We start from the raw sequence: 13,619 nt of genomic DNA, 5'->3' as shown, positions 1-13,619 counted from the left end.
TGTTCGGCACTCGGTTTTGAACGCCCTTGCCATATAAAAATGATGTGTCACTTTTATGTGTCAATGTCAGTGTCACTGGTTGAAATAGTTGTGTTCTTTAATTATTTATTTTATTTCTTAATTTATCTATTGTTTTAATTAGGAAATATAATAAAAGTTGTTGTTTTATTTTTAGTATAAAATGGTTTTAAATCAGTGTAGGCTGTGCTTAGATACTGGAGCGGTTACTAATATATACGAAAAACAAGGCGAAGTTATGATATCAACCAAAATAATGTCTTTAGCTAATGTAAAAGTAAGTAATTATGAGCGGCTGCGCGATTTTGGGGTATCGGAGGGGAGTGACTTTCAAGTCCATTTCACTGCAGATGACGTAAGAAAAATAATAAAAGATATGAAAAGGGGAAAGTCGCCCGGTCACGATCACTTAAGTGTCGAGCATCTGCTGTTTGCTGGACCTCACCTGCCCCGCATACTGGCAATGTTCTTTAACCTTTGTATATGTCACTCGTACTTGCCATCTGATTTGACCAAAACCATTGTAGTGCCTATTGTCAAAAATAAAACGGGTGACATATCCAATAAGGCTAACTATAGGCCTATATCGTTAGCGACAATAGTGGCTAGGGTGCTCGACGGCTTGCTCAATGTACAATTGGACAAATGTGTAATGTTACATGATGCTCAGTTCGGCTTTCGACCTGGTTTATCCACCGAAAGTGCCATCATCTGTCTAAAGCAAGCTGTTGAGTACTACACACGAAGAAAGACACCTAGCTGTATATGCGTGTTTCCTCGATCTATCCAAAGCCTTCGATCTTGTTAACTATGATTTATTGTGGAAGAAGCTTGACGAAGTGCATTTTCCTATGGAACTTACGCGCATATTCAGGTGTTGGTATGGTGGCCAGCGAAATTGTATTCGCTGGGGTAGTGAGTTGTCGGACGAGTATGGTCTGGAGTGCGGGGTGCGGCAGGGGGGGCTAACCTCACCTAAGCTTTTTAATTTGTATATCGATGCCCTGATTGGTGAGCTCAGCAGTACACGTGTCGGTTGTCATATAGATCGGGTTTGTTTCAATAACATTAGCTATGCCGATGACATGGTACTGTTGAGCCCATCGATTGGCGGTCTGAGATTGCTTATTGAGAGGTGTGAGGTATATGCCCGTGCGCATTACCTTAAATATAATGTGACCAAAAGTGAATTTATGGTGTTCAAAGCGGGAAGCAAGTGCCCATCACACATCCCACCCATTCGTTTGAATGGCATGCAGCTGAAAAGGGTTTCATCATTTAAATACCTTGGGCACTTGGTAACCGACGATTTCCGTGATGACGCGAACATTGAGAGGGAGAGGAGAGCGTTGGCCGTCAGGGCCAACATGATAGCTCGCAGGTTTAGCAGGTGTACAGCGCAAGTGAAAATCACATTATTTCGAGCTTTCTGTACATCGCTGTACACCTGCAGCCTGTGGACTCGGTACACGCAAAGGACGTTTAACGCCATGCGCGTACAATATAATGACGCGTTCAGGGTGTTGTTGCGGCTGCCGCGGCATTGCAGCGCGTCCGGCATGTTCGCGGACGCGCATGTGGACGGGTTCCATGCGACGCTGCGTAAGCGCTGCGCCGCGACGCTGCGCAGGGTGCGCGATAGCCGCCACAGCCTCCTGAGCGTAGTTGCTGAGAGATGGGACAGTGGCCTCATCAAGCACTGGTCCTCTCTCCACTTATCTCTAGTACCTAAGTTAGTTATTTAAGATTATTTTTAAGTTAACCATAGTTTTATGTTTTAGGTTAAGTTATACTTAGGGTTTGAGATCCGGATATCCGGATATCCGAATTATCCGGATATCCGTTGAATTTGAGATCCGGATCCGAGGTCTCATAGGATCCGGATAAAACGGATAATACGGATCCGTTAAAGATGGGTATCTATCCACGCCAGAAATAATTTTCGAATTAAATTTATGAATTATTTCGTGTATTTTGTCGCCTAAAATGTTTATTCACAATTTATTTAATTCAAATACTCCAGAATATCAAGCTAGGTTAGGTTTGGTACATTACGCCATGCGATGAACCCATAAAACTATATGTTAACAAACTAAATAAAATTAACAGTAAACCATTGTTTTTAAAACTGCTTTCGTTTCTAACTGGATGCATCCCGCAGGAATAACGATAAATTATTAATTTTCTATAAAGCAGAAACGATTGCCATGGATGTTTTTAAGCTTAGTGATGAATTAGAGATCATGGAAATAATTGATATAATTATATACGTAATTATTTTATAAGCTGAATCCAGATCCATTTTTTTTTGTATTTAATAAGATGGGAGGCAAACTAGCAGACAGGTCGCCTCGCCTGATGGTAAGCGATCACTCCCGCCTATGGACACCCAAAACACCAGAAGGATTGGAGGTGCGCTGCCAGCCCTAAAGGGCTTCACTGAAAAGCGACTGACAAATATCAAATGACTTTTGCACATAAGTTCAGAAAAACAATGGAAAATGGTACACGATAACTAAATATGTGTAACATATTTTACACGTCTAATACGTGTAACGCAATAAAATTGTACTATTTTATTTTTTTTCCTACATCTACAATTTCGCATGGATGTATGTATTGGCTGTGGTTACGGATAGATGCCCCAGTAAAACGGAGGTATTAGTGAACAACACTAAATTACCCTGCATTAGCTTATGTATGTTAAACAAAAATATTGGCCTACTGTTTAATGTTATATGCTGTACCTGTACAATGGGAGTGACATTAATTGTGTCGCTTAACTTCAAACTCGGGTAAATCCATTCTCCTTTTTTTGTATAATCATCCTTAAAACCGAATCGATTTACGCGATTTCGAAGCTAAACGACACAATTGTATGTTAAAAGTTCGTCTAAAAGTTAATGAAGCAATAATAGACTATATTTATGTCGTTTTGAGAGTTTAAATTATTTTATTTCGGTAACAGCAGCTTTGATTTGACAAAACCCCTATAAAAAGTGACCTTTTCTACACGGATCCGTTTTATCCGAAATATCCGGATATCCGGATCCGGCAAATCTTAAGATCCGAAATATCCGGATCCGAAAAATCGCCGGATCTTGCAAACCCTTGTTTGTCTGAAATAAATGCATTTTATTTTATTTATTTTATTTTATGAGTTTAGCGAGTACCTAGTACAGTCTTACCTTTGTATAAATGTTTTGGTTCCGTAAAGTAGGCAGATTGTAAGCAAGGTATATTTTTTACAGATATATCCAGATGACGGCTTGCCTGACAAAGTGTGCTTTAAATGTTTATTACAACTGCATAGCTGTTTACTTTTCATACAACAATGCGAAAAAGTTGATGTCAAACTCAGAAAAGTGAAGAAGGAAACTGTTTATTTAGGGTTTAATGAATACTGTGCAGACACAGATAATAATAAAAATAATGCTTCACAAGACAATAAAGAAAACTTAGAAGAAACAATAAGTCATAAAGTTGTGGAAGAAGATGTATGCATTGAGAATTCTCCAATATGTGAGAGTGTAGAAAACTTGCAAACAAAAGACGAGTTGCAGTTGGTCATAAAGAATGAAAAAACAAGAAGAAAAGTTCAGAAAGAGCAATGTTTCACTTGTGGAAAAGTTTTATCTTCAAAGTTGGTGTAACTGATTGTCTGTCTTCATTTAATTAATTTGTAAAAAAAATAAAATAAAAAAAAAAACAATTTTTAAACTGAAATAAATGTTGGCCTTGTTAGACACTTGGAGGCCTTATTAATTTTTTATTTGTATATGACATTTATTTTAGTTTACAATAATGTTATTACCAAAAAAAACAAATCAAAATATTTTCTATGAAGATAATTTAGTTTGTTCGAAGTGTCTTTTAGAGAATCTTTAAAATATCTCTACAGGAAATATGTTAACAAAAAATAAAACAACATGTTAAATTGTAATTACATTTTTATTTTCAGATACAGATTAAAAATGCATATTCGCATACATACAGGTGAAAAGCCATATTCATGCGCCAACTGTGGTAAGAGCTTCTCACAGCCAGAAAACCTGAAAGTTCATATGCGGAAACACACAGTAATAAAGTTTTCTACTGTTTTTTTTTTTAATATTTATTATGTTACACCACTGGTTTGTACTTTAGTTGCTATCTAGGATGAATACATATTAATTTCCTATTGCTAAATACCTTTTATGTATCATTGTAAACTGAAATGGCCTATCTATAAATAAATAAATAAATATTATAGGGCATTTTTACACAGATTGACTGAGGCCATCTATATTTTCCGTTTCTATTGCTAAGCAGAAAAATAATAATTTATTAATACTCATTAAAAACTGAGCACTCTTTAAAAGATTAACTCAGAGATTAAAACCTCATCGGCCTACCTTAAGAATCACCATTTCTTTTAATAATGTAATGTAGCACTACATAAACTACATTATTGCACACTACAATCTACCTGTGATTAATGATTATGTATGACTGGTGCCCTGCTTTAAATAAAATTCTGGCTACGACCCTGTCTAGAGAAGAGATTATATTCATTCTATTACATACTAGGATTTTTTTTTGTACCAAGCTCATCATATTTAAGACTGGTGTCCAGCGTTGGTTTTCAGCTCGGTCCCTTTTTTTTGAGGGTCTAAAGATGTAATATTTTGATAGCAACGAGCCGTTGGGTAAATTAATAACGGCATGCTCTATTTCCTTTCCAGGGAGAGAAACCTCTAGAGTGCACTATATGTGGAGTGCAGTTCGCCCACTCCTCGAGCCTACTGGCTCATAAACGGAAACACACCGGCCAAGTGCCTTATGTATGCACGCTCTGCCCCCGAAGGTTCCGGACGTTGGGGCATTTGCAGTACCATATACGGTGAGTTGAATTTAAACAAGATTATTTTATTTATCTTATAGCTTGCTTAACTTATTTAACTGGACGTATATATACAAGATTGAAAGCATATTAAAACAATAGCCATATTTATAATATAAATGTATAGTTAGTTGTTTTGCGCGATAATGTAAAAGTCTCAAGCACTGTCTGACATCTGTCAGTGCTTTAAATTAAGCTAACGATCGCACCTTACGGTGACCTTGGGCTTTTTTCACGTAGGTGAGAGCGAGAAAGAAATAGCTCTTTCTCGCTCCCACTTACAGGATAGTATGTGGATAACCTTGGTACGGTGCGGTCATTTAGCAGCTTTAGCCTATTCCGACAAGGTTTACGATGACATGGCCATTTTGCCGATCCCTCGTCTAGTTTATACAATTTGTCATTTTCTCAACACACTATTATTACATAGAATTTTTAACATTACAGCCGTCACACCGGTGAAACAAACTTCGAGTGTGACGTCTGCTCCCGTGCTTTCATCACCCGCAGCGAACTCAAGCAGCACATCCTCTCCCACACGAAAGAAAAGCCTCACGTTTGTTCCACTTGCGGCACGCGTTTCGGGCGCGCGGCCAACCTCAGTCGACACATAAGACACCAGCATAAAGGGGACAAACCGTATGCTTGCGATAAATGTATGCACAAGTTTGCGCAAAAGTCGGATTTAGATCGGCATAGGAAGACGCACGAGAAGCGGAAGACTTGATTTGAGAGTGTGTGTGATACGTTGTATATTTTGCCACGAGTTGTCTTATTTGCTTAAGTAATAAAGTGTTATCAAAGTTCTTTTTCATTCTTATTGCACCCATAAAAATGTTCTTCTATGTTAAGTCCCCAATTCGCATTGCCCTAGCTTGGGGACTATAGCGAGAAATAATCTTGGTAACAAAATAGGAATAATAAAAACAAATTTATCTTTTTCCTTAATTTTCGTACAAACTTTTTGAGAACTGCTGAAAAATGTATTGAAAATGTAGGGGCCAAGGCTTTAATTCCCATAAGCCCGCTCCAGACTATGCGCGCGAATCACGACGCGACTTCGCGGCGCGACGCGCGACGTATCGCTGGATCGCTGCAGACTCGCACAACTTCACAGTGGTTTCGCTTTTCTATTCTCGCCAAGATGGCGGAATAGCATCAGCTGATCGAGTTTAAGTTTAAGCTCCCATTCACACTCTTGCGGCGCGCAACGGACGTCTCCGCCACGCCACCTGAATGTAATTCAAAAAACGTCTTCTCAGTACATTTTGTATAGGAAGGACGTAAGACGCGCCCGCAGGCGGCGCGGTGCACGCCACGCCACCTGGGGCGCGTCTTACGTCCTTCCTATACAAAATGTACTGAGGAGACGTTTTTTGAATTACATTACAATATCTGGGCAACGGTTCTATTTTAATATATCACGTCTTTAGATATAAAAAAACTCTTATAAATACAAAAACAAAAAAAAGACAAAAAACAAAAACTTAATTTCTGGCCGGGATTCGAAACCCTGACACCTACGATCTATCTGCGTACATTAGACCGGCCTCGTACAACTGAGCTAAGCGGAATCGATGCGCGCGCGGCGAAATTAACGACCATATTTTACGTTTACTAACGCGAAAGAAAAACTCATGAAAACTCGAAAATTCGCGTTTTCCGGGATCTAAGGCTACGCTAGATCGATTTTTTACCCCCGAAAACCCCCACATAACAAATTTCAGCGAAATCGTTAGAGCGGTTTCCGAGATCGTCGGTATATATAAATAAATATACAAGAATTGCTCGTTTAAAAGTATAAGATTCAGGCGGCGTGGCGCGGACGTCCGTTCCGCACCTCAGGACATGCGTCTCTTAAGTGTGGCCGGTCCCTAAATTATCTATGCCATCAATGCCATCATATTGGATATAGGCTTCCCACAGACAGTCTTAAAAATTCATAATCTTAAAAAAAAATTGTATGCAATCTGACAGTTCAAACTGACACTGACAGATTTGAACTGTCAGATTGCATACAAGTTTTTTTTAAGATTATGAATTTTTAAGACTGTCTGTGGGAAGCCTAAGATTATGAATTATTAAGACTGTCTGAGGCGTGCCTTAGCTGTTTTTCCATTTGTTTTTGTTGTCAACCCGTAAAATATAGCCTCCAAATATAATATAATTAATATTTTCATTCCACACATGAGCAATAACACTGTGTAATGTGGAGCCTTGAGCGCCGTCCGGTCTTTCCACACTCGCGCGCATATTGCGGCGCGATGCCGTGAACGCGAGTGTGGATTCGATACGCAGAAAGTTCGCGGCTTCGCGCCGAGTTCCCCGCTTTTTGTCGGTTTTTCGGCCCGCGTCAAAGTAGGCGCGAAGCGCGAACTTGCAAAGCGCCCTTCACACTTGCGCGCGTATCGAGGCGCGATGCTGCAAGCGCGAGTGTGGATTCTATACGCAGAAAGAAGTGTGAAAATTTGAATTTCGCACCTTTTTTAGTGCCAATATTTGGTAGAGTTGACCGTTGTACATCATAACAATTGCAAGGTGTAAAAAAAGATCCTATTCACGGATATCGATCGAACAATCGAATCGATGATTATGACTTTATTATCGAATGCAGTAATCGCATTGAATTGAATCATCGTTGAGGAAGGGAGCTGCAAGGAGCTGCAAATAATGAATATTACAAGTCCATTTATTAAAAAAGAATAATCAATTCACTATTAACATATTATTTACCATAATAAATCAATTAATATTAAATTTATAAAAATAAAAATACGACTTGTGGGCTTGCCAAGACAAAAAAAGACAACGCACGCGCACTCCATAACTGGCAACATTGGAGATTTCGAATTTCAAATTCGTTAAACGCTTCTCTGACGAATTTTGTATTCAGCGGTGTGATTGTTCGAGTTGTTTCTCTGAATTCTTTGTTTGCAAGATTCTCAAACGGAAAATCGCTGCATAAATTGGAAATATTTGTTATTTTACTGTATTGTTCAAAGTGCCTACCGGATAAGAGTTTGGATTTCGATAGAAAATTGAGATCGTTTGAAATTTCACTATGTCAAGAGATATTTACTATTCGGACAAATATTACGACGAGGAGCATGAGTACAGGTAAATAAACATTAAAGATATATATTATTAAATCATTTACATCCTCTAATAACAGTAATGATATTTGATTTAATGGTTTTGTTATCCTTAACCTTGTAGAGAATTAATTTTATCTATCATCAGCCCTTGAAGCTATTTAGAATTCAAATATTACTATTTAAAATGTTTGAATTTATTATTATTATTTTGTTTATTCTATTAATATGGTTCTAATGTCGGTCAGAGTGTAGCAAAGGGTGGCCCATATATAGGACTTAGAAAAATTTTAATTTTTTTTTTTTGCTCGTTTTTACTACTTTTTTGATCAGAACATTAAAGAATATGTAAAAATGAGCATCTTTTACTGGAACTTTTTTTCTCTAAATTGAGAAATGGCCGAAATATAGCGACACAAAGTTTTATAAATTTCAACACTTAGAAAATTTTCACGCTGAACGGTGTCATTATAACACCTATTTTGGATGAAATATATGTCACCGCAAGATTGTAAAAACCGTTAGATTATAATTTTACTAGTCAGATTGTAATCTATCGGAAAATTGTCAATAGAACCCGATAGTAAATTCCGTGACAGGGTCGACGAAGCCCCCGCTGCGCGGGGGCTTCTATTCTGGGTGGTTATGCGCTTCGCGCATTTTGGAAGAAACCTAACCAACCTAACCTAACCTTACTCTGGGGCCCCGTTACAAAATTTGAAACTATTTTGGTTAAATTTAAGTGTCATAATGACACCACATACATCAAATTTTTTCTAAGTCCTGCGCCCTTCATACTGTGATAACTTCGTAATGGTGGCTCGTAGAAAAAAGTTTATTTGAAATAATATGGTTTTTTCGACATATAAAATATGATTACAATGGAAAATAAATAAAAAAAATTTTGGTCAAAATTTTTCTAAGTCCCAGGTACGGCCACCCTTTCCTACACCCCAACCACTTTCCATGATTAACCATTCTGTCTTCTGTTCTAGGCATGTGGTGTTACCAAAGGAAATGGTGAAACTAGTTCCCAAGAATCACTTGATGTCAGAACAAGAATGGCGCGGGATTGGAGTACAGCAAAGTCATGGATGGGTTCACTACATGACGCACCAGCCCGGTAAGAATAATTTAATTATGGAGTTATTATTTTTACCTATGAAATGTAAGGTGGATGTTATAATTTATTCTCGCGTCCAATCTTTTGAAAAAAAAGTGGGAAAAAGTTAAAATTATCCATGTTCCATAGTTCATAATGAAAACATTTCTAGAATTTTCTATATTTAGTCAACACTCCTGTTTTGTACTATACGGAGTTGTAGAACATTTTGTTCCAGTATATACAGTGTACAGATGTAGTGCAAAAAGATTTGCCTTCGTATTGTTACGGAAACATACGAACGTGTCATGCTATTTAAGTCAATGTCAGTACAAGACTGACATTGACTGAACTAGCATGACAAATACAAATGTTTCCGAAGGAAACCCTTTTCGCACTACATCTGTATGTTGTTTGATTATGATGTGATGTTTCATTTTATGTTACTAACATACATATGTTTTAAGTTATATAATATACTTATTATGTCCTTTAGATTTGCTAAACATAAAAAAATCAAATTGTCAGAATATTTAGTACAACTAAACAGGAAAAGAAGATTATATTTTTTGTGTTGTCCTTAACCACAATTGATAAAAATGTGTTATATCACCAATATTTAAAAATGTAATTGCTTTTTTTCAGAGCCTCATATCTTGCTGTTCCGCCGCAAAAAGACCACCCCTCCAGAAAAGAAGTGACAGACTTTTGTGGTTTGCTTGTGCATGAGTTTAGTTAATAGTATTCAATTTGCCCATAACAGGTATAAAATTACTAATAGGTTTCTATTTCCTAAAAGACAGTGACTAAGTATTTTAGCACCAACAGCAATGAGTAGATTTCTTCTTAAAATAAAATTATTTAGCAACTACCAGCAAATCTTGACCTTGTAGAAAGTGGTACCTTTGACTATTTTAACATAAATAGGATTTAGTGAAGTTATAGTTAGTTATCACACTTTTAGTAAATCTTTGGTTTGATTTTTTTATTTTATAGAATGTAAATTATATTTTGTGGAGAAATCTTCGCATTGCTCTTTTCGTGTTTATTTAGTTTAATTAGCTTATTCATTTTAATATGATTATGACTGATATTACGAAAATGCACCAAATAACAACTGGTTGTATAGTAAATACAGTTATAGTGAATTTAGTTTTGCTACCGCTGCTGTTATGGGCCAAAATCTTGATCTTCATTCCACATATTATTAAGTATTTGTATTAATGTAGTCATTAGTGAATAAGAATCATTAAACCAACCACGAGTGCTCTTCTACTTACTATGTGATAGATGTAACAATTGTGATAGCTTAGATCATGCAACAGTCACCTTGTTACAATTTAAAATACCCATGTAGTTAGCAGAGCAATCAATTAACTAGACCAGGGGTCGGCAAACTTGAGAAGAGCTAATCAGCCAACTACAGTCTCAGTTTAGAGTCTGTTTTCACTCACTGTAATCTAACAGCTGTTTTTCATAAGGCCTAGTCAACATGTACAGTGGCTGCAAAAGTGCAAGGTGAATTTATTTTGAACTCCATGTAATTTTGCAGCTCTAACCAATACAGTGGTGAGAAAGTAGCCGTGGCAGAGTATCAGGTACTGTTATGAGAACTCTGCTAAGGATAGTCTTTCGCCACTGTACTGGGCACTGTGATCCAAGGTATAATAACTGTGTGTGGCTCTAATCTACACTTGCTAACCCCTGTAGTTGTAACACCAAACATCAATTTCAGCATGACTGTCCAAGTAAAGTGTTTCTGCTACAAGTTATGGATATTTTACTTACCTATTTTGTGGTCTGGATATTTTAAATTTGACATTTTAATATTATATGCAGCATTGACGTATGGACGTAACATTTCTTGAATTTGTACATAAATGTTTAAAGAATTGAATCACTCCTGTCAATCTTAAGGTTTATTATTGGATTGAATTGTAAATCAGTGACTGGTTCATTTCATTTGATACATAAATTATTTGGTGCTATGTTACAAAGGATTCTTTCATTAAACCCTGAAAAAATCCCATCCTATCCTACGAGTTTGTCAGTGATGCAGTTCCTCAAAATATAAAAAGAATAAATGCCAATTATTTTTCTCTTTTTATTAACCCCCGACGCAAAAACGACGGGGTGTTATAAATTTGACGTGTCTGTCTGTGGCATCGTAGCTCCCGAACGGATGAACCGAATTAGATTTAAAAAGTTTTTGTTTAAAAGCTGACTTAGTCGGGGGTGTTCTTAGCCATGTTTCATGATCATTGGCAGGGAGCGTACTTTTCGTGCCGATGACATCAATTTGACGTCACGCTCCATATAGGGTGATCACAAATTATTGTTTTATTGTTAATTATTAATCATTAGTCATCAATCATTTTAAGTTATGACGACTAATGATTAATAATTTACAATAAAACTATTTGGGATCATCCTATACGGAGAGTGACGTCAGATTAATGTCATCGGCATGAAAAGTACGCTCCCTGATCATTGGTTTACTATGTCACGGTTGGGGGTTTTTCAAAATTTTAATTTTGTGGTTATAGGAAATCTGTGGAGACTGTTCTCTGTGTCAAACCCAATTTTTTTATAAAGTAGCATATTAAAATTGAATTGTCTGAAGGTTTCTATCATAATTACATAACAATAAAACAAAGCAAAATGCTGAAATAAAATTTATTTCCTCTTTTTCTTAGCACTAGGTGATAATGATAATAATTTGACTGTGGCATCAGGCTGAGAGAACTCCATGGTTTCCACTTTTATGTCATCGGTGGACACTGTGTCTAGAAGGTCCAATCCTTGCAGCTGCTCTTGCTCTAAACTATGCAGCATTTGGAACCCTGGCTCCAAAGATGGAGTGAACGCCCCATCTAGAGCTGCAGGAAAATGTAGTTCAGGAACTTCTTCTAACTTTAACTGAGGGGCAATGTCACCGACAGCTAGAGCTTCACATTGAGATCTGAGTTTTATACAATGGTTTTTAACCTTTTCATGGTATTTCACAACTCTATTTTCATAAAATTCCCCAAGATGTCCAACATTTAGGTCGGCAAACACCTTTTGAATAACATCAGGAAAGCCAGATTTCAAGCCACTGGCCTCTCTGTCCGCAACAGTCCTCATCAGCTTGCACATATTTGTCATGTAGAAGTCCAATGCGTCTGCTAAAGCATACACTGCTGTGTTGGTACAAGTTGACACACCAATGTGCCCTAAAGCGATGGCTGCACATTGCCGCAATGCTCTTTGGTGGCTTTCTGGAGTAAACGGAAGAATGACAGGGCTTTTGCCGAGGGAGAAGTCGCAGTATTCTTTTTCGAGAAAATTAATAGGTGGTGTGGCAGCATGTTCTATTTGTAGCGGTGGTTCTGGTGGCATTGTAGGCAGACTCATGGGGTCAAGTCGAGCGCCTTCAAAGACAGCATTTTCTGTTTGCTCTAATATTGCCGAGAGTTGTCTGGAGTACGAGTGTAGCAGTATTGTGTGCGTGATAAGGTTCGGTTTCGGCAGCTCGATTGGGGACGATTTTACGGAGATGGGGATCTCTGGAATGTTCTGCATACCAAGCTCTATAATCGGGTTGAAGTTCACATTTTGTAATATAGATTCATCGCGGTCCTCGTCTTCGAATTCGCCCCAATGTTTTCGTGACGCCATAGTTGTAAACTAATACAAGTGAACAGAAGTCCATATATATAGCCCACACTGCTTAAAGCATTATTGTTTTATACTAAACTTGACAAAAAGCTCATGTAACACATTTCCCGGTAAACAATAACACGAATGAAAATAGAAACCAATGAATGCATTGAATGAACATGGGTGAAATGACATGACAGTAAATGACGTTTAGTTGACAGAGAGTTGACAGATAGTGTTTTTTTTTTAAATATCTGGCTTGGAAGCCAGTCCTTTAGGCCAATGACAACTATAGACGGTCAAACAAATCTTGTCACTAATAAAAGGCGGTCAATTTGAAAAACGTAGGTCTCACTCCGGCCAACTTTCTTCATAAAGAGCGTGCCTTCCTAAACTTTGTTGGCGGAATTAATTAAAGCTCTTTTCTAGTGACAAAAATGACTTAATTGACTTTATAGTTATACTGGCCCGAGAAAATATCCAATGTACACCTGTGGAGACTCTGCAATGAAACCCCGATCGACCAGCAGATTAAGCGCCGGAAATGGAGTTGGATTGGGCACACACTCCGAAGGGGTCTAAACCATATACCGAGGGAAGCCTTAGACTGGAACCCCCAAGGAAAAAGAAAAAGTTGCCGTCCAAAGCAAACTTGGCGACGGACTATTATTGCAGAGGCTAAGGCTATTGGAAAGACTTGGAGCGAATTGAAGCACGAAGCTCAAGACCGATCGAGGTGGCGGCGCACTGTGGACGCCCTCTGCCCCACCTAGGGGATATAGGAGTCAAGTCATAGTTGTAGTTGTATTTGGTCCAAAATCAAAAATCAAAAACATTTATTTAGTAGGTAAGTAGGCCACAGGGGCACTTTTACATGTCAACA

General features: G+C 37.7%; 2 protein-coding genes across 3 annotated transcripts; both read left to right on the top strand.

Annotated features, from left to right (window-relative positions):
• The first annotated feature begins 109 nt into the window (after positions 1–109).
• LOC125234606 (zinc finger protein 891-like) lies at positions 110–5,706 on the top strand. 2 transcript variants are annotated; one of them, XM_048140928.1, is made up of 5 exons: positions 110–295; positions 3,270–3,661; positions 3,980–4,097; positions 4,743–4,900; positions 5,348–5,706. In XM_048140928.1, the coding sequence occupies exons 1-5, from the start codon at positions 182–184 to the stop codon at positions 5,625–5,627; spliced, it is 1,062 nt and encodes a 353-aa protein (XP_047996885.1). In that variant the 5' UTR covers positions 110–181; the 3' UTR covers positions 5,628–5,706. The 2 variants fall into 2 exon arrangements, with proteins under 2 accessions (XP_047996885.1, XP_047996886.1); XM_048140929.1 differs by lacking the exon at positions 110–295 and having other exon boundaries at positions 3,607–3,677.
• Positions 5,707–7,773: 2,067 nt separating this feature from the next.
• Positions 7,774–11,091, top strand: LOC125234583 (cyclin-dependent kinases regulatory subunit). Its single transcript, XM_048140879.1, has 3 exons — positions 7,774–8,017; positions 8,988–9,115; positions 9,740–11,091. Exons 1-3 carry the CDS (start codon positions 7,962–7,964, stop codon positions 9,793–9,795), a joined length of 240 nt encoding a protein of 79 aa, XP_047996836.1. The 5' UTR covers positions 7,774–7,961; the 3' UTR covers positions 9,796–11,091.
• Positions 11,092–13,619: the final 2,528 nt, after the last annotated feature.

Source organism: Leguminivora glycinivorella, chromosome 16, assembly GCF_023078275.1.
Source record: "Leguminivora glycinivorella isolate SPB_JAAS2020 chromosome 16, LegGlyc_1.1, whole genome shotgun sequence".
NCBI classification, from domain to species: domain Eukaryota; kingdom Metazoa; phylum Arthropoda; class Insecta; order Lepidoptera; family Tortricidae; genus Leguminivora; species Leguminivora glycinivorella.
The sequence above is the reverse complement of the archived record's forward strand: the minus strand, read 5'-3'. Positions and strand labels throughout refer to the sequence as shown.